This window comes from Enhydra lutris, unplaced genomic scaffold (assembly GCF_002288905.1).
Source record: "Enhydra lutris kenyoni isolate GAN:26980312 unplaced genomic scaffold, ASM228890v2 scaffoldscaffold38, whole genome shotgun sequence".
NCBI classification, from domain to species: Eukaryota; Metazoa; Chordata; class Mammalia; order Carnivora; family Mustelidae; genus Enhydra; species Enhydra lutris.
Window position 1 is genome coordinate 10,262,696 of NW_019154122.1, and position 21,614 is coordinate 10,284,309.

At 50.5% G+C, this 21,614-nt stretch overlaps 1 protein-coding gene across 2 annotated transcripts in view; it reads right to left on the minus strand.

Moving 5' to 3' along the window:
• Positions 1-21,614, minus strand: part of LOC111154610 (PR/SET domain 2) — a 45,190-nt gene that overhangs the window by 13,165 nt on the left and 10,411 nt on the right. Inside the window, exon 3 of one of the 2 annotated variants that reach the window (XM_022514307.1) lies at positions 16,763-21,528. The exons of the other annotated variant lie outside the window; for it this stretch is intronic. Within the exon in view, the coding sequence (XP_022370015.1) occupies positions 21,516-21,528 (13 nt within the window). The 3' untranslated portion in view covers positions 16,763-21,515. Of the gene's footprint in view, positions 1-16,762; positions 21,529-21,614 lie in introns of those variants that run through there. 2 annotated transcript variants of the gene reach the window in all.

Genomic DNA, 21,614 nt, shown 5'->3' on the forward strand with positions numbered 1-21,614 from the left:
AAGTAACTGCAGTCACACAGAGATGCGGGGAGATGGGGAAAGGGCAGTGAGGGAGGGAGCCGGGATTCACACAGATCTGATCCAGACCTGAAGTCTGCGGCTCAGCGCAAGGATTCTCCTTCCCTCTCTCCAGCTCTGAAGGCGGCCGCGTGCGTGCCCGTGCTGGCTCTGGATTTGGCGGCCACGCATCCACAAGACCAATCGTGTCCCTGCCTCATGGGGCTTTCACGCCAGGATCTGAGGTTTTCAGAGGCCATTAATCCCCAAACCTGTTTGGCTTGAACTCCAAATACCCAGCATGTGACAGCTCATAACACAGCCCAGGCAACAGGAAGGCTGGGCTGGCCTGTGGTGACCTCAGCCAAAGGGAGCTGCCAGCAGGGAGATCCCTGCCGGGGTGGCACCTCCCGCCCTGTCAGACCAGGAGAGGAGCAGGGACCCCGCACTCAGGCCAAGAGAGGAGCAGGGGACCCCGCACTCAGGCCAGGAGAGGAGCAGGGGACCCCCGCACTCAGGCCAGGAGAGGAGCAGGGGACCCCGCACTCAGGCCAGGAGAGGAGCAGGGGACCCCGCACTCAGGCCAGGAGAGGAGCAGGGGACCCCGCACTCAGGCCAGCAGCCCCTATTCGCAGTGAGGAAACGGAGCCAAGCGAGAAGGTCACTCACTCAAGGTCACATGGCAAGATGTTCTGGGGAAGCAGCAAGGGGACACAAGTGGCCTCACCGCCTATTTGGGGACATGAAAATGGGGAGGACCGGCACAGTGAAGCCTCAACGGCCTTGGGACACGGAGCCACGGGAGGCGGGCCCACAGGTGGGACCAAACTCAAGCCCCAAGGGGCATGACCTGTGTCCGTTTCTCACCCACCTGCCTCGCAGAAGCGGTGCTTGGAGAATGTTCCCTGGACAGGCAAACGGCAAACCCGGAGCCCAGACCCCCAAACACGCCTTTCTTCCCTGCTCAAAAACCAAATCATGCCGGGAAGTAACCTCCTCTCACTGCCAAGGCCCCTGCCAAACCACGGGACCAGGTCCCCACTGTTACAATTCTTTGAACGCGACTCCACAGGCCTCAGGGGTCCCAGACAGACCCTCCCCGCTCCCCTCGGGGTGGAGGCTCAGGTCTGGCTGCACCCCACGGGCAAAGGACAGCCAGTGCCCCAGACGAGCCCAGCTCAGGCCCAAGCAGCCCCAGCAGGACCAAGCAGGACGGACAGATGAGCGGATCCTTGGGCATGGACACGTGGCACCGCACTTTGCTCCGGCCCCCCTGATTAAGCCCTGGTGCGCCCCCAACACCATCCCCTCTCCCCTGTCACTGAGCAGAAACAGGCTGATTTCTAACACCCAAGGAAACATCTACAACCAGGAGGGAGGCCAAAAGGAAACCCAAGCAAATACATGCATTGTCAGTAAGATGAACACACACGAAGCAGGTTCTCCTTTGGGACAGAAAGGGACCGATGGGCCTCCCTTGAGGTTCTCACGGAAAAGCTCTTTTAAACGGCCCAATTCCATAAAGACGCTAAGTCTTCGTTATTATGAGCATTCCCGTCTTTGTAAAGTTGACACGAGCCAAAGGTGAAAGAGATGACGTCAACCCCAGGGACAAAGGCCCACATGGTCTGTAGCCGCTAGGACTGAGGGTCTCATGAGCCCTGTGTGGGTCCGTCCTCCAAAGGGGGTCTCCACCTCTTGATGCTGGTGCCCGGCCCAGGACACTAACGAGAAGAGGCGGCTGCCTTAGGGGAGAGGTCTTGTGGGAGCTCAGGGGGCTCCTTTGCTACTGAGGCGTCTAAACCAGCTCATCTCAGGAGGCCTGGCTGTGCCCGAGAAAGGCACGCTTGCTCTGGGCCTGAACAGGGACATTGGTCAGCAACAGTGATGCAGCCCAAAAGGCAAGGGTCCTCGGTGATTTGGACCCAGGCCAATGGGGAGGCCATTCAAACAGGCTACCTTCCTGCGGGGGACAGACCCCTGGGCCCAGAGACCCACATGACAGGCGTGGAATGAAGACCTTCCTAATGCGTCTCCCATGCACCTGGCATTTCCCAAACCGAGGTTCGGTAGAACCAGCCCCCCAGATGCCACGTGTGTCCGTGTTATCTGCACCCTGGCCGCCAACCGTTCCATGCCTACTAGGTGCCAAGGGCCGTGCCCAGCGTTTGACTTGGAATCACAAATTTAATCCTCGCAAGACCTTCGTGAGATGGGAACTGCTAGAGCTTCTGCACGAGGAACTAAAGGCACAGAGAGGTTCAGCAGCTCGCCCAAGAACACAGCGCTGGCAAGAGGCGAAGCTGGGATCAGAGCCCGAGCCGTTCCCCTCCCGAGCACAAGCTCTCAAAGCCAAACAGGCGTGTCTCTGCAGGACTCCTGAGCCTTTAATGTGCTGACGGTGGTATAAATTCCCAAGAGGAGGACGCAGGCTGTCACTTAGCCCAAACTTATGTCGCCCCCATTGATGTGGTAACAGTGATGCGATGGAGGCCTGCTCTGTGCTAGGTACACAGGACATGGTGGGGAGCCAAGCTGATGTGTCTTCTGAAGGCACGAGACTCTGCCAGGAGATGGCTCTGATCTATGCTAAGCCTCTGGGGCGGGGCGGGGGGGGGGGGGGGGCCCTGCAGAGCATCGCAAATAAAGAAAAATTAATTTAGCCTTTCTGAACAGAAATTTTCTAAAATCAGCCACTTAGGGGATGCCTGGGTGCCTCCGTCGGTTAAGCCTTTGGCTCAGGTCATGATCTCGGGGTCCTGGGACTGATCCCTTGTCGTGCTCCCTGCTAGGCGGGGAGTCTGCTTCTCCCTCTCCCTCTGCCTCTGCCCCTGACTCATGCTTGCTCTCTCACTCTGTCAAATAAAGATCTAAAACTTCACAAAGTAAAAAATAAAGTAAAATAAAATCAGCCGTATGAAGCAATGTGTCCTGAATTTGATTTGGTACAATCTCTGGGAGTCGGGTTTCCCGCTCTGCACATATGTGCTGTCATGTGCCTTCGAGGGGACATGTCCTTGAGACTTACTATGGGGTGCCAGCCTTCTTGTCTCCACACTAAACAAAGCCAGGCACTCCAGTGATTAGAAGTATGCATCAGTCAGGCACCTACTGTATACCCGGCCCTGGGGACACAGCCATAAACCAAACATACCTGGTCTCTGCCCCCCTGTGGCACGTGTCCTAGAAGGGGAAGGTCATCATTTGTATAATATAGATGTAAATACATGATCACAAAGTGTGGAAAACAGACACTACTAGAGCTCAGAACAAGGGAATGAACCACAGAAATACTGTGTGTGTGTGTGTGTGTGTGTGTATGTGTGTGTGCACAGTTTCTGTTTACGCCCTGACACTTGGGCTCTGGGACATCTGAAATACATTTCAAGATTTGTTTCTCTTTACCTTGTTGCTTTTGCTTTATTTTACGGCCAAGGGGAGGGAGGGAAGGCAAAGAAAGCACAGAATGCATAACTTACTTTACCCCCAGGAAGCACTTCCCAAAGAGGTCCTGCTTGTCTCTGAAGGCCACTCCCCCAGGACAGGGGCTAGGGGCGAGAACGGTTACTACCATTTCACACCCCCAAATCCTTCCTGCCCTCCTGAGTCTCAGAGCAAGTTGATTTGGGGACTTGGCAAATCAGAACAAGACCAGGGTAGGAACCCACCCAGTCTCTACCCTGGGCCTTTTCTGAACTGTGACTAGCAGATCTGGTTACACGGAGATCTTGCTTTTTACCATCAGCGGCTCTGACACTCTGTGAGCAGCCGAGGACAGTCCCTGCATTTTCAACAGGGTCACTCTCGGCTTGCTGCAGTTGGGAATCAGACAGGAAACAGCCCTGGAGAAACGGGACAGCTCGGTGGGGATGGTTGGGGTGGAGACGCCTCCCCAGGGATGTCAGGGGGCATCTCCACCCACTAAGCAGGCCCAGAGGAGAGCTGTAGGGGTCCCGAGAAAAGTCTCTGAGAGCTGCACAGCAGGGCCTGCCTCCCCAAGTCCAGGAGAGGTGCCCCCAGCACACGGAGCCCAGTCTGAACCCCCCCACCGCCATCACATGCTTCATTGGTCCCCTGCCTACCCTCGGCCCAGAACACCTCCAGGCTCTTCCCAAATTTCCCCAACGCTGGAGCGCCCCCAGACTCAATTCCTGGGCATCTCCTCTTTATCTACACTGGCTCTTAGGGGGCTCCAATCTCGTGGTTTTCAACACTGTGTGTCCTGTGAGACACCCATATTTACATTTCTGGCTGTGTCTTTCCCTCTGAACTTCAAACTGTTCAGTCATCTACCCCATCCACATCTCTCCGTGAGGGCCTCACAGCATCACAGACCGCATCGTTGAACCTGAATCCCCAGCACACACGCGCCACACAAACTGGAGCCAATCAGAGTCTTCACCTCATCACCTACTAGGGGAAAAAAAAAGAAGGCACTTGGATGCTGAAAACATAGGCAAAAAACAAAAAGACAAAAACCTGTGGTCATCCCTAATTCTCCCATCCAATCCCCAGCCAATCCGTCAGCAAATCTTGTGGCTCCACCTTCAAAATACACCCAGAACTCCGCTGCTGTTCAGACCACCACTGCCACAGACCCATGCAACTACCATCATTCCTCACCTGGGTTACCGCATTCCCTTCCTAGTCTGTATTTCTACTCTTGGCTCCTTTTAGTCGATCCTTAACAGATCAGCAAGAGAGATCCTTCCAGAAGGCCAGGCATCCCATATTACTCCCCTCAGAGCCCTCCAATGCCTTCCACTCACTCAGTACAAGGAAAGTCCTTACAATGGCTGCAGCAGCTCCTGGGTACCTCCCTGACTTCACCCCCTATCCCCCTCCAGCCAAGCCGGCCTCCCCAGTGTTCCCTGAGCATACCAAGGATGCTTCTGCCTCAGGACCTTTGCACTTGTTAGTCCTTCTGCCAAGTGCCCTTCTCCCTAGGTCCCCACGCTTGCTTCCTCACTTCCAAGTTTTTGTTTAAATGTCCCCCTTTCAGCTAGGCTTTCTCTGACCGCCCTCACCCCCGTTTTAAATGGTAGCCCCCATTCTGATTTCAGATCTCTCTATCCCACTTCTGTTTTACCTCTGTCCACAGCACTCACCACCTGACATTCCATGTAGCTCCTTGCTTGTTCACAGTCTGTCTCCCCCACCCTAGAAAATCAGTTTCAGATACTGCTACACCCTCAACAGTGCTGGGCACACGGCACCCTGCATCCAAATGTCTAGGTAACGGAAGAAATGGATGGAACCCTAAGACCTACACTGCCTTTCCCGAACTAAAGCGTCCCCATGAGGCATGGCCCGTGATTTCTGGGTACTGTGTAAAGTGGGGGCAAGAACTTAAGTCACTTATAAAAGCTATCACAGTGCAAAATCTTCCTAAGCCTTCATGCACATTTTTAAAGGCTTCTCACCCACACCTAACTGGATGACAGTGTTTAAGCAAATTACCATGAGCCTTGCTAAGCATTCGACCTGTTTTTCATAAACTCCATGCTCATATTTTGTCCGTTTGTAAACGGACAAAACGAGTCACAGCAGGACAATAACAGACATGAGTGGCATACACAGGCCTGGGAACAAATACAGCGGACTTCTGGCAGCCCTGAACTTGGCTGCTGGGGATAGAAAAGCAACGGCTCTCCCCGCGGGTGTCGTCAGGATGCGTTCCGGAGGGAATGCACAGCATCCGTCAACACGGAGGGTTGAGTCAACAAAACACTGGCTGAACTTCAACTGTACTCCGGTTGATCCCCAGTTGGTATCGTCCCAGAAGTTCTGAAAGGTTCCCGGCAGTACCTGCCCTGGCTGACCCGGCACTCGGCAAGACGTGCTCACACTAGTCCTCAGGCGGCGGTGACCGCGCTGGACGCGGAGACAGACGTGCACGCAGGCAAGCCCAGGGCGTCCTTCACGGAGCACACACCACCCTGTGACCTCGGCAGGTGGCGGGATCACATCACCCAGCAGCTCGAACACGAGGGAGCGGGAAAAAGGCCCCGGTGAGTGACACTGAGCTGCGGGCCCCGGTGGCCGAACAGCCTGGTCCAGCACAGCCCTGTCACAGGTGTATGACATGGTGAAATCCATCTGAGAGTAAGGGATTCGCTATTTTGAACAAAAATATGAACACACACGAGTATTTTCCGCGGCTGTGTATTTTGGAGGTCCTACCCCTTAGGAGATGTCGAGTATCAGGAGGCAGAATTAAATCTGGTGACGGAGGGAGGGTGACCCTACTTTCAGAACCAAAACTGGAGGAAAGGGTTTAAAAATGTAAAGGAGTACTTAGATAGTTCCAGCCCCCATGAAGTTCAGGAAGCTCGATGACAGTCACGGGCGGCCTGTGTGGGCGCTGGTGCAGTTTCCCTATTTCCCTACTGAGTTAACGAGCCCCCGGCTACGCGGGACTTCAGCACACAACCTCCTCCTGCCTCTCTGGCTTCTTACTTGGCTTCCCTTACGCATCCTTAACCTTGAGGCCTGTGCCCCGAGGTGGCAACACTTTAGTGCTGATTGTAATTAACTATTGCCAAATAAATAATCCTTTTCTTTCAACCTGATCTTAATTGGTCATTTATTTATGCAACTGATGCTCTCTATTCAGTTCCCAACAATTAAGTGCCCCAAAATTCACACTTGAAACCAAAAAGTCCTAAGTCAGGGTCCGCTAAGCAGGGTGGTCTAACTTTGACTCTATGATTCCTGGAAGCTTTCTCCCCTTCTCTCACACAGACACTGAGGGAGCAGCGACTGCGTGCCGGGTGCCGCACCGGGGCTGGGACCGGTGAACGCGCGCTGGCAGGACTGCGCAGCACCAAGGCTACACGAGGTATGAGCCAAGGGTCACCTCTCCCTCCACACCCCCGGAAAGACACACAAAGAGCAACCGTGGCCAAGGCAGAGAATCCTCACTTCCACCACGGCTGTGACACCCAGAAGTGTCCCCACCTAGGGAGCCGCCCTACCCGTCATGGGGTGGTTATCAGTTCTGAAAACTGGCAGATGCCGCGTGGATAGACACTGCTGATAAACAAAAGAAAATGATTTCAAACGAAGACCAGAAGCAATTTCAATAATGAGTCTTCATTATTGAGTCTTCAAACGAAGACCAGAAGCAATTTCAATGATGAGATGGGGTGATACCGTGTCCCTTGTGCTTTTTCTTTTTAAGAGCCAGAGAACTCCTGAGTCTGCTTAACACTCATCTGAGCAGCCCAGCAGCTAAAATACAAAGATTTCAAAGACCCAGCCCAGAGATCAGGGTTTAGTAGGTCGGGAATTTTAAGTAAGCCTCCCGAGTGGGTTTTGGTGCAGGTGGCCCACAAAGGGAACACGTTGGTGAGGCAGACTCCGGCCCCTTCACGCACCTGGGAACACCAGGAGGCAACGCAGCCCCTCACACTGACGCTAACAAGACGATGCCCGCGGGACCAGCAAAACACTCCCCCGCCTCACCTAAGCACCTGTCCAACACAATTCCAGACATCGCCTTAATAAAACACCTGCGTCAGCTGGCACTAACGGCCATATTGTGATCTTTACAGTTTAAGCACGAAAAGCATACTAATGATGGCGATGACGTCATTTACAACAGCACATACTTCAACGACAGCGTCTGGCACCGGTTCACTGAGATGCATCAAAATGGTTGGTTCCGGGGGCGCCTGGGTGGCCCAGTCGGGTGAAGCATCTGGCTCTGATTTCAGCTCAGGTCCTATCTTAAGGTGGTGAGATCAAGCCCAGGTCGGGCTTCCCATCTCCTTCTGCCCCTCCCCGTGACCCCATCTCCTGCTCACGCTCTAAAAAGAAGAAAAAAAGAAAAAAAGAAAAGGCTGGTTCCTACACCAAAGCAGTTAACATAGGTTTTCACCAAACTTGCTAGTGTATTTCAACCAAGAGTCTAGATATAGATGATAAAGATAGGAATAAACACCTACAATCCTAGGTACCAGTTATCAGAGAATTCTGAAAAGCTTCTGGATCAAGATCTGGAGGTAAGAGAGGAAGTTCACCATGTAGGTGCACCAGCCCGTGTGCCACGTGACGAGATGGGTGAACCCTGACTTCCCTGCAGAGTCGACCACCTCTGTGTACTTCACGCTTAATCAAGCACGTCCCCAGACACAGCGGGCAGCAATTAGGCCAAGAGAAGAAACAGGGGCACACCTTGGCCATGGGAGGAGCGCGCACAGGCCACCCATTCCCGTCCATGCCTGGACTGTCTCAGAGAGCATCACTTTTTCACGACCAAGTCCCTGGTTACCTCGAACCTTCCTGGAGAGGTGAAATTCTGCCCAGTGCAGTCTCCAACATCAGGGAAGTGGCAGAGCGTTAGGACCAGAGGCAGCCCACTCCCAGCAGCGCCACTCCTTCCTGCTTCTGAGATGGACACCAGGCACTGAGCCCGGCCCTGCGTCCCCAAGCGCGACCCCATATCTGAGGCAAGCCTGTGCCGCACCAAGCAGCTCCTCCCCACGCACCTAAGGAAACCCACTTGCCAACCTTGACTGGGGAAGACAGGGACAAGAGGGGCCACTAGGAAGCAAGGTTTGACTGTGGGAACCAGTCAGCACCTGGGTCAGCTCCGGTGGCCATGGGGCCAAACCGCAGGCCTAGCTGCGAGCACACAGCCCTGTCTCCTGGGAGCATGCTAGACCACAGGGGACCCGGCCGGCCGGCGGCTGGGTCTGCCTCCTCCACTGGAGCACCTCTGCGGTAGCAGGTGCTTCTTGTTGACACACGGGCAAGTAAGGCTGGTCTCCTCCCTGCTTCCTAAAGGACAAGCCATTGCAGGAAGCCACAGGAAGGATGGGGGCCTCACTCCCGGATCAGCGGGAAGAGGGGGACCAGACTCCTGCCAGAGATGGAGCCACAGTGCTGTGACCTCGGGCAAATGGCCTCACCTCGGTGTGCGACGTGTCCCCACTTGTAAAGTGGGAGAACATGAAAGGGTAGTCTTTGTAGAGTCGTCGTAATGATCACAGGGGAGAAGAGCTGAAAAGCCCTGAAAACGGTGACTAGCAGACCCTTGAAAGTGAACAGCGATCATTTGTACACTACTATTACTTCAACGAACTGGGGTTCGATTGGGTTTTCATGATTTTACAGAGCTAATGAAGGTTTTCCTCTGAACTTGGATTTTTAAAAAGTTTCCATGTTGGGTTTGAAATTCCAAACCGAGAGAAATAACATTATGTGGAGAGGTGATAAAATTACAATGAGCTTTTTCCTCACCCTGATTTCAACAACAGCTACCCTGTCTGATAGCTCCTTCCCTTTATCTCTGACGTGGGAGTGAGTGCCTGACGAGAACAGGAAGTGGCTCAGGCCTGGCTCGGATGCAGCAAAGGCCCGGGGGTCAGTGGCAGCAGGACCGGCAACTCCTTGCCACCAGAGAGCTTTCTCTCTGGGTAGAGGCAGGGCACGGTGAGTGTTCCAGCTACTGCAACATGTGCCAGCGTATAAAATCTCCTGTGTGGCAAGTCACCTTTGAGCATGGGCCACAGTGGACATTCAAGAGGGCATCTTTCGGGAACCGCGTAGCCGTTATCGTTTACGAAGCTCCTTACTACGGCAGGCGGCATGGGTGGTCCTCATGGGCTCATCTGTTGTCTTTGCAACCAGCCTTTGCTGGCGGATCACTACTGTCATTTTGCAGAAAGGAAAACTGGGGCTCAGAGCACTTGAATCATTTGTCCAAGGTTATGGAGCTGGTAAGTAATAAAGCCAGGATTCAAATCTTTTAGTCAGTCAACAAGTATTTCTTCAGTGGCTACTATGTGCCCGGCACCGCTACAGATGCTGGAAATGCAGCAGGGAACGAGTCAAAGGTCCAGCCTCCCAGGCAGAATGTCCATTCTAGTAAACACATGGGACAAACCAGTAACAAGAATGTATACTATGATTAAGTGCCCCCAAGAACAGGAGGGCAGAGTATGGAGATGGAGAGGGCCAAGGGCAGTATTTCCAATTGGATGGTCAGGGAAGGCTTCTTGGAGGAGGTGACAACTGCTCAGCAGCTCTAGGCCCAGAGCTGTTCAACGCCCTTACCTACATCCCACTGCGTGCCTTCAATGAAATCACAGTGAAACCTCAAAACCAGGCCACTGCTGGCCTGCACCACACTATCCCTCAGGGAAGGCCAGAGGCCATCGGAAAGTTCTGAACCTTGAATTCCATTCACGCGTGGTCATGGCTGGCCACCCTAGGCTGAAGCCCTACATGGGCCCCCACTGCTCCCATGAGGGTCTCCCAGGAGGCCAGGGTGGGCCCCAATGGAGGGAAGGAGACCACCCACAAAGGCTTTAGTAGTTTTCTAAAATTCTGACTGAAGTTCTAATCTCACCAAAGGTAGAAACCACCTGTTCTAGGACTAACAGAAACTGATGTCTGTCAGCTGCCATGAAGGTATCCTTTTCTTCCACAGCCTTTAAGATTTTTTTTTAATTTATTTTATTTATTTATTTATTTATTTGACAGAGAGAGAGATCACAAGTAGACAGAGAGGCAGGCAGAGAGAGGGAGGGAAGCAGGCTCCCTGCTGAGCAGAGAGCCTGATGTGGGACTCAATCCCAGGACCCTAAGATCACGACCCGAGCCGAAGGCAGCGGCTTAAACCACTGAGCCACCCAGGCGCCCCCAGCTTCCACAGCCTTTAAAAGCACGAGCAACCTGCAGGCAAATTCAAGGTTCAGAACCTGCAGCCTGCTATGTCCCAAGGAGGTGGGCTGTGTGCTTAGTGTAACGGTTCAGTAGCCAGTGGCTGGGGTGGTGGTGGCGAGTTCTCCCCGCCCCATGAAGAAGGCCAACGGCCTGGTAGCCAGCCCGGGTGGAAGAGGTGGGACTTGAATGGTGATCCTGTGGAACTTTTGGAAGAGGCTCCTGCAGAAACTGCTTGTGCTTTTATTTTATTGATTTACTGACTGATTTAAAGGTTGATTTATTTAAAGATTTATTTATTTGCAGGGGGGGGGGGGTGTGGGAGGGGCACAGGGAGAGGGAGAGAGAATCTTAAGCAGGCTTCACGCTCAGCACCAAGCCCGACGTGGGGATCAGTCTCAGGACCTTGAGATCACAACCTGAGCTGAAACCAAAAGCTGGACACTTAACAGACTGAGACACTCAGGCACCCGTCCCCCTGCTTTTTTTTTTTCCCCAAGATTTGTATGTGAGCGTGCAGGCGAGGCGGTCAGGCAGGCCCACCTGGGTTACAAGTGGTACGGAGGGGGACGAAGGCCCAGGGCACAAGGGCTCAAGGCCAATGTTTACTCCCACTGTGGTACACAGACTCTGCAACAAAACCGCCCTTGGGGCGACGACGTCACCATCGGTCTTCTGGGAGACACCACAGCCGTGTAATACCGAGGGGCACAACGAAGTGGGTGGAGTCACTGTGGTGACGAGACCGCAATCACATGGCCAGTTTGGGGACCCACTTACAGCGCTGGGACATAATCCAGGGGCTGATGCCCCTCATGTTTGGTTGACGTATCTGTAAATGAGAATGCTCTCTCCCTCACGTCTCCCTCAAGGCAGGTAAGCCCAGCAAAGCACTCAGAACGGGGCTGGCCCACGAGCTTGGCCAGGAGCACCCACCCCCCTGCTCCCCCGAGGCGGCCAGCTATACCCCAAGTCCTTCTCGGGGCCTGGGGCACAGGCAGAGTCCATCAGACCTGCAGCCCAACGCCTCATGACCCACACTGGCCACTGAAGAGGTTTTCTGAATGGCTGGCCCACTAAAACACTACAGGAGAATGTGCCTGAGTTCGCAAGTCCAATAATAGCTTGGAAATAGAAGCCATCTGAAAATGTTCCTAAACTCGAGCTGGCCTGGCAAGGTTTGCATGCGCTTATAAACAGCAAGTGAGAGGGGAATGTTCCTGCAAGGGAAAATCGAATCCATAGGAGTGTCAAACAACTCCACTCAAACTGAGAATATTAAAATAGTATATTCTGGGCAATTATTAAATACTAAAAGAAACACAGTTATCTTAAAGTCCTACTTTTAAATTAAAAATTAAAATTGCCACAACTGGTATCCTAAGGTCTACATCCCCTTGGGTTATTACCTTACCTGTACCACAGATGCCAGGTCTTTTTTTAATGATTCCTATTTAAAACTTGTATTTAGACTTAACACGAGGACTTGGTAGTTATCCAAGCACAATTCCAGATTATACTGCAGGTGCGTGTCCAACCATGGACAGATACGAAAATACGCCTCACTTAAATGTGCTCAGACTCAAGGCATAAACTCGTACTTTAAAATCCATCCGTAGCTTTCTTTCATCAGTGAGATGCCCCCCTCATCGGGCGGGTGCTTTACCTTCCTGTGGGGGGTGACTAGCTGGACACAGGAAGGCACATTTAGGCACTAACTTCTTCCATAAAATACTTTACGTTTTCTGGAATATCCACCTCAATTTCAGGTCACTTTCTTTTTTTTTATTTTAAAAAAAGTTTTAAGATTTTATTCATTTATTTGACAGAGAGACAGACAGACAGAGGGAACACAAGCAGGGGGAGTGGGAGAGGGAGAAGCAGACTTCCTGCTGAGCAGGGAGCCCGATATGGGGCTTGATCCTAGGACCCTGGGATCATGACCCGAGCCAAGAGCAGAAGCTTAACAACTAAGCCACCCAGGCGCCCCTAGGGTCACTTTCTAGAGGAGGCAGCTGAAAGGGAATCCAGACGGTCCAAGTGAGGCAAAAGACAGAAGCATGTACATATGCTACTATCCCAACGGTTCCAACAGGTTTTCTCTTTTAAAAAAGGATTTCCGAGACCGTCTTCATGGCCCACAACAGAACATCATTTTTGCAACCGCAAGTAATGTAATGCAGAGTCATGACGGTTTTCCCCAATTCTTATTCTTAATCCAGAAAGTAAATAAAACCTACATATACCCTCCAGACTCTAATCCTATACTTCAAAAACAACTACCGGCAGAAACTTAACCCTTTGCTCTGCATGGGGCTGGGGTGGGAAGGCGAGCCCGGATCAACTATCCTTCTGAGCGAACGCCCCACAGGGCAAGCTTCTCAAGTGACATCTGAGGAGGACGCCCAATGACCCCCCAGACCCCTTCCTTAGGACCACTTTCAAAACCAAAGGGTATTATTCTAACGAGCTTGGTTTCTATTAAGCAGATTTTTCGTGATTAAGCAGACTGACCTATAAAGCCAGTCAGAGCTGCGAGTTCTGCAACAGGAAGAGGCGTGTTCCGCGGTCAGAGCAAAGACGGACGTGAGTCTGCGGGCGGCTCCTGACCGTGCGCATTTCTGGCTGCGCCAGAAGACTCCCTTCCCACAGTGATGACTCAACTTGTTCCCCAAGCCACGAAGCCCTGGACAGAGATGGTATCAAGGCCTGTATTCTACATCTAGAGTAAATAAAGCTTTAAGAAATATATATATAAGGGGCGCCTGGGTGTCTCAGTGGGTTAAACCTCAGCCTTCAGCTCAGGTCATGGTCTCAGGGTCCTGGGATCAAGCCCCGCATCGGGCTCTCTGCTCAGCGGGGAGCCTGCTTCCCCCTCTCTCTCTGTCTACGTGTGCTTTCTCTGTCAAATAAATAAAATCTTAAAAAAAAAAAAAAAGAAATATATATAAGAATGATCAACAGGATGGCACAGCTTAGAGGCAGCTCAAATCCCAACTTGCTACTTGAGACTGGTAGGACCTCCGAAAAAAAAAAAAAAAAATCACTCCCCGAACCCCCACTGGGGTCTGTGTCCCCATCTGCACACGATACCAACTTCAAGGTGTTACAGTCAAGAGTCAAGTCTGAACGATGCTTGGCACAGTCCCTCATGGCACAGAAAGCATTAGAAAGCTGTTATCAAACTTAACGAGGTTTATCAGGTCATTTCCAAAACCCCTTGGAAGAGAAAGGAACACAGGATCGGGAGGTGGAAGGAAGAGCTGGGATGCACCATGGGACTGGAAGCAGGACGGAGGTGGGAGGCACATGGTGGGGAAGCCTGGGCGGTCCCTGAAAAGGAGACTGGGCCACAGGGCCAGTGTCGCACCTACTCAAACCTCAAGCTTTGTTCCATCCAATCTTTTTTTTGATACTCTTTTCATTTTGTCTAAAAAGAATTTTAACAGTAATATGAAGGTCATCAGGCCCACCAATCTTGACCTTGCTCCTACTATGTATTTTTTATCTCCTAGCACTGTGTACTTAAAGGTCCCGCATCTTGTAGGCAAACTCCCAGAAAAATGTCAAGGCACCCGGAGGGAGGGACCCAACAGGGGCTGTGACCTTGGAATACTGGCTAGGAATCCACACAACCGCCAGCCTTCCTCTTCCCCTCTATCCCCTCTTCTTTCCATAAAGTACACATGCTTTCCTACAGCCCAGGGCTCACGCCTGGTTTCAGAATAGTCCCTTACTCCCCAACTCCCAGGTCACCCCCAACCCCCCGCCCTTCAGGAAAATGGGGCAGAAACACAGCACCTAGTCTTCGGGGAGCACACAAGTGCTTGAGCAATAAGGTGCACACATTCGTCGCCATTTCTCCCACCTCACCTCAGGAAGTCTGCAACTTGCACAGAAATTACCGGGGGCTTTAAACTACAGAAGACCCAGCCCCACCCATGGTCTAAATTAGAAGCTTGGTTGTAAGGCTTTGGAGCTGGGAGCTCAGCACCCCACCCCCCGGGCTGTGGGAGAATCACTGCACAAGAAACACGCCAGTCGCCCAACCAGCGCACCAGCCACTGCCACGTGCCCTGCAGAATCTCTCGGGACAACTCGATCCCCTCTCTGTGCTCTAGAATGAACCCCTCCATGGTGCTTCAGGAGGACAGTCACTGAAAGACGAGATCCTGAAGTGGGTGCAGCAGGGCTGGTGCCATTAGGTAGGAACAGGCCACAGGCCGCCGGGTCTCCAAAACTAGGACAAACGGCAAACCACTTCCTCTAACCACCAGCCCGGTCCTTAAATGTGGCCTTGGTATCCAAGGCAGCCTTTCTCTCGCTCACCTGCAAGGCAATCCATTTTCAAGGATAAGTGCCACTTACACTTCTTTTATGGATATAAGTCAATCCGTCTGAAGGTATGACAGCAAATCAAAATCCACCCAAGTATCAAATGCAGGAAAAGAGCTATCATCTCAGTAGGGTCACTTTAACGTATTACAAGATGGCAGTCCTCCAAATATCCACCTCAAATATGAAGCCAGAGGCATCTTCTTGACTACCCAGCCTTTGGAGAACTGTGACAGAGTGAGGTTTTCAATATTAAGTATAAATAGGAGAGACCACCAAGCAAAGGTAAGTTCCCCAAGGACCGGGATTCTGGTCCACTGACGTAGCCCAGGCACCTGAACGCAGCCCCGACGTATGGCAGGTGCTCGATAGTCTCATGTGATTCTGCACAACATCTTGCTAGAAAGCACCTGAATAAACCAAATTCAAACAGCCAGCCCAGAGAAGGGTTTGTAATCAGAAACAGTGAGAGGTGCTTCAAAAGAGCAGAAACGTAAGGCTTCAATTACTAGCCTTTTGAATTTTTTAAAATGTTTGACTCCATGAAGGGTAGAAGCAACCAGACCAAGGGCAGTTTGTTCCTGGTGGGGTGAGAGTTACTGGACCTCCTGGGGACTCTGCCACTGAGTCAGCGTCCGCACACCTGTTGCGCTCGAGCCCTGCTGTCAGCACCCGGGTCCCAAGGAGCCAGACCTGGCCCTGCTCTTTCAGTCCAGTGACGTAGTCTGCGCATAACCAAACCCGGTAAAAAAAGACCTCCTTCTGGCAGGAAAACACAGAGACTATCTGGCCCATTCCCTGCTAAGCAGATTGGGAACTAATAAGATCCACAAAGTAAAAGAACTTGCCCAAGGTGAAGCCACCCACAGCAGGGACACAGACGGGACCTGTCAGATGCATGAAGGGACGGATGAATAGCGAGCACCTGGGCCACGACGAAAAACCACTTCTCCGTCCCAGCCCAGTGCTCGACCTCACAAGGCACAAGGCCCAACTTGTCAACAGGGCACTGGGTGAGCTGAGCACCCAGTTTAGCACAACATTTAAATCAAGGGATCCTCCTCCACACCTGTCTCCGCCCCCGGGTCTCTATAACGGCAGAGCACCATTAGGCACCATAAGCCAGAGACGGGACCATGGGGCCAAGGGAGGCTAATCACCTCCGGCATCACCACCGTTCCCCCGATGCAGTAACACGCAGGGAAACGGAAGTATGAGAAAAGCAAGTGCTACAGTGGAGGACTTTATGGAACTGCTTATATACAACCGCTTTTAATTTTAAAAAACAAAAAACACAGCAATTCCACATAAGCTTAATACAAACGTTATGACTGGTTTCATTCTTCCGGGGATTCTTAAAACGAAAAGACCCCAAAGTAAACTGTTAACAAGCACAGAGGAAGCGGAGATCCCACACATGATATCCTTTATTTCCCTCTCCACAAAGTAAGTTCGCCACTGTCCCGACTGCGCGTCTACCCACTCGCTGGGATGGAAGCCATGTGACCAACATCTGGTGAAGGCCAAAAAGGACGACTGAAGAGGGGTCGTCTGGGGGGGACCCTACGTGCCGCACTGCCTACCGAGGTATGCGGCCCCTTCCTCTTCCTCCCTCACTGCTCCCAAGGATATACAAAAGCAGTCCTTTCACAAGGGTTTAGAAAGTGTTTTTATTGGTTACAATTATATAAAATTCATCACTTGAACTCCCTCTAGTTATAAAGTGCTTGCTAGCATAAAAACACTTCTTAGGCATCTAACAAGCTCCACTGATCTCTTTCATGCCAGAAGGGGAAGAACACCAAAGGACACGTCTGTCTGTAAGGAACCTCTCTCTGTCTCTCTCTCTCTCTAAAGGCTGTATTGGTGAAAATCAACGGACAACCCCTTTTGTATGTCAAATTGTAAATTTTAATGTTTTCATTAGAATAGTCTTTTATATCACTCTCCAACAAGAAACAATAAAATAACTAACAGCAAACTTCAATACAGGAACACTCTTCAGGTTAACAACTCCAACAAAAATGTAAAACGTAAATCACATATAGTACAATTGAAGTGTCCAAAACAATTTAAATAATTTTAAATATTTTATTTTTAAACTGCTACAAATGCTTTGTACATTTCAACATAAAGTCCCCATAACAGAAACGTAACAAAACGGGAATGGTTGCGAAAGGGTTAAAGTGGCACAAATTCACCAAACAAGCATCGAACTACACATTTTCAGAGGTAGATTACTTTTAAAGTTGAGAACAAAAAACAACATGAATAAAAAACCAAGCCATTTTCCACCAACTCAGTCATCAATTAAGGGGAAGGCATAGAACGCAGAGAGAAGTAACACTTACATCCACTCAGGACAAGGCCAGTTTGGGGGCTTTTTGCTCTCTTTTAGAGATGGAAGTGTAAAACCTGGCATGTAAGTTCACTTATACTTACGTGTGCACATACATCTGTAGAGGCCTACGGTGCATCCTGGCTGTAGATATATTGCTACATAGTCTCCGATAATAGCTATAAATTAGCGCCAGATAATCATCGGAGAGGATAACGTCCATCTGGATATATGAACATGACAGTGGAAGAAGCATTTTTAAAAAAAAGTCCATATCCAATCTGGTTTCCTCTCCATTATGCTGGCAATCTTCTTGCGATATATATTTAAAAAACAAAAACAAACAGAACCAATAAGCTGAGAGAAGCTAAACGCCTCTCTGTATAGAACTCACTTAAAAGAAAGTCATCAAGAGCTGGTGTGTGACCAAGACATTTTAGAGCGCACGCGTCAGAATTTGCCATCCCTGAAATCGACAGAGAACTAATCATAAACCACAACTTGCTCTGCGAGGTTAAGTTCCAATCATTCCCTTCTCTGTTGTGTGCCAAGACCCAGGGCTGTGCTTAGGTCTGAGCCCCCAGTGCCGTGGCCACATGCCCTCCTCCTTGTACCCTGATCGCCCGGGAGCCCAGCGCACGTGCCTGGGCTCTGGCAAAGCGGCGATCAGACCCTAACCAGGGCAGTGAGAAGCCTGCCGACAGTCAGTCGTGTGTCAGGATTTTTGAGTCAGCTTCAACTGGTCTTGCCAGCGTGGTAGATCTCGTATCCTCGGCCGTAGTGCTTATCTTAAGTGGAGCATGCAAGCTTTATTTAGTCAATTAAGGTCTGCTTTGTCTGGGGGGGCTTTTCTACAGGAAGCTCCTAGAAAATAAGGAAACTGAAGATGAATGGCAACGTCCCACCACCTGACATGACTTGACCATGCTAACGGAACGGTGCATAGACCGGTCCACGAATGTCATTATGACAGCAACAGAAGGACTCTGAAGGTGCACAGGAACTTGGGTAGCCAACTTAGAAGAGGCTGGAAGGGACCACAAGCAGGTCTCTTTGGAGCGGTGTGTGGCAGAGACAGGTATGTGAAAACTCAGCATCACCGTGTATTTTAAATCAATCCATGGCCAGCAGGAAAACATGGTCTTCTCAGTCTTTAAGTGTTTAACGGGTACACAGTATTTTTTTTTTTAAGTTGCTCTAAAAGAAGCATTAAAGAACAGTTAAGAACACCTTGAAATTTACAAAGACCAGAGATGGTCTTGGTCTTTCCTCCTTACAGCAGGTGGAAATGAGCCCTTAGCAAAAGATCTAACTCCAGTCCCACAACACACAGGTGGGCTCTGGCCACTGACTGTGGGAGGTGAGCCCAACACAGAGTAGGGCACGCTGGGCTGACAGCTGTCCCAGGACCATCTAAAGATGGGTGGTATGCCTGGTGTCCTCTGCGGCTCTGTGCTAAGAAGAGACTTGGAACATGTGTCTTTGTTACACCCTGACTGGCACAATGTCTTGTGCTCCAGGAAATGACCAACTGGCAAATTCTGCTGAGCCCTCAGTAGTCAGTGGGAAACTCTGACTTCATTCACACGGCTTGAGAAACTGTGGAATCCTCAACTGGCATTCAAATGCAAAATGTCCGAGGGCTAGGGACTAGCTCTCCATCACAGTCTGTTAGGCTGAGACACACAGGAAAAGGATGTATGGCCAATTCGGTGCGAGTCCTTGAATATGCAATGCGCCAAGTAAAGCAAAATCACGGAAAAAACCAAGGAAAGCAGCTCCTTCTAAACATGCGCCATGAAATCATCCCTGAATAAAATCTGCAAGCGGAAATATAGAGAAGGGACGAAGACGACAGCTAAAACAATTCCTTTCCAGTGTAATACACCCAACACGGAGGGAGGATGAGGCTGGCTTTCTAAGAGCTCTGGGCTGGACAGCGATGACCCCCCAGCTGCCCAAGGCCAGAGCTTAGAAATCCCAGTTTTACAGCAAATGCACAACAAGGTGCGAAGAAGATCACAAACCAACTCTCTGAAGAAATGCCCACTCTTGGGCGCAGATAATTAAACTATGAAGTCCTACGGAACATGTTGATTTTTTCACTTCCCAAAAATACTTCACAAATCTGTGGTCACCCTAAGCAGCCCTCTCCCCCTCCACACCTCTACCCCAGTGTAAGACACACGTCCTTTCTTCAGATGTGCCCACAGTACAGTGCCAGCAACTCATGCCACCAGGAAGGGGAGTCCTGCTGCCACCATCTACCTGCTGGAAATAACAGCAATGTTTTCGTATCAGACTCTTCAGTGTTTCCTTTTAGGCCAAATCCATTCCAGCCATGGAACCCTCTATTAACTATCAAATAAAGCAAAATTATTAAGATTAACTGGAGCAAAGAGACAAAATTTTATTAGGCACTTTGGTCCTTTGAAGTTTTCAGGGTTCTTCAAAAAGCACTGGATGAATAAGAGGCCAAGTGAATGAACTTCATACATGTATAATCACTCAGAGAGTTTACCTTCATTGTACTTTAATTTTGCATAACCTCACCCTTGAACTGTATAAATGGGATACGGTACAAAATGAGCGATGTGTTCAGGTGACACTGCAGACAAAAAGGGATGCAGAGTACATTCTAGAGCATCAACCACCTGGGAGGCGTTTTTAGTAAAGTCTATGAAAATGATGGCATTTTCTGGTTCTTTAACCTTGAAAAGGACTCGGTTCAAGAACATCCTGTTGCCGTGGAACTTCCAGAATACAGACGGGGTACAAACAGGTACACAGTTAAATTGCCACAGGCAGGCAGCTTGAAGAGCTGAGAAACAGGTGCGCATTGTTGCTGGGGCTAAGCTCCGAGATGCTATGTCAGGCATATGCCATGGCCGGAGACCAGACGCCGATCTGGAACTACCGTGACGGATTATTTAGTTCACTCATTAAAGTCGCTCTTTAAAACTGTGACCCTTCCTTCCTACAGTCAATTATTCCTATCAGCCTTGGCTGATGACCCTCTCTACATCCTTCTTCAGCCATGACTTAAGGCGCACCTGCACCAAGGACTCTGCTCATCAACTGTGCAGTGACCACAGCACCTTGGCGTCCTCAGGACTCTCCGAGATGGCAGTCACTCCCCAGAATTCATTCTAACGCTTTCACTCCTCAGAATTCATACTAATGCTTTGCCTGAAACACCAGAGTTTTCAGACACTCAAAGTTACAGCCAAGAAAGCCTAGAGCCGAGCAGCTCGTCACTCTGAAGGGACAAGATTTGGAAGTTATTTTGCAGCAATTCTATCTGATGTTGCCTGTGTCACATGGGATTCACCCGGAGGCATCATCCAGGAGCAGGGATTCCGAGAACACACATCAGCTCAGGTTACCTGAGTAACTTGGAAAGTCTGAAAAGTCCGTATGACAAATTTAACCACTGCCCTGTGTTTTTAATGTGTCACTGAGAACAGTTCTTAATGCGGGGGGGACACAGAATAAAACGGTGAAGTCACCTCCACCCTAGATGAATTCTTCTGCCATTACCAGGGGGAACAAAGGCTACTGACACACCCGCCTGAGGGACCTGCCAGGCTCTGCGCCCCCATGCAAGGCTCTCAGCGCTCCCTGCTCTCCTTTCCTCGGAATCTGGCCCATTTCTTATCCTCTGTCTGGAGAGGGGAATGCGTGGGGAGACATAAGGCATCTTAAAAGGAGTACGGTGTCGTGTGTTTCTTTTAACCAATGAGGCAACTTTTTCAAATTAAAACACGGTAAAAGAAACCATGAATAATAAAAGCATGCTCGATTATTGTAACTATGCTCCAGTCACAGAAATATTAAACAAGACTGCAGTGTGGTTTCAACGAACTCGGTGATCCAACAACCTTAACCATGAGCAGCGATGATCTATGGTCCAGAAATAACACAAAGTGACATTGAGATATGACCCAAGATATGAAGGAAGCGTGAAAACATTTCATCTTTTCGTAACAGGGTACTTTTGAGAGCGTTTTCATGGTTTCAAATTCAATTCACAACCGGCCCTATCAAAGAAACGGTACCACTCGGTGAGTCCTAGATCTGACACAAAAGCTGGAATTTCAGGTCTGAGGCAGTCAAAGCAGTGTGACCCTTCTTCATGCCTCCAACTGAACCAACAGCTACTTCCTTTAAACGCTTATGTCAAAATTCTACAGGAAAAAAGGAAAAAATAGCCATTGGGCAAGAATACTGTGTTCTTCCAACCGTCTTCCCCCCCGCACTGGTCAGCTCGGAC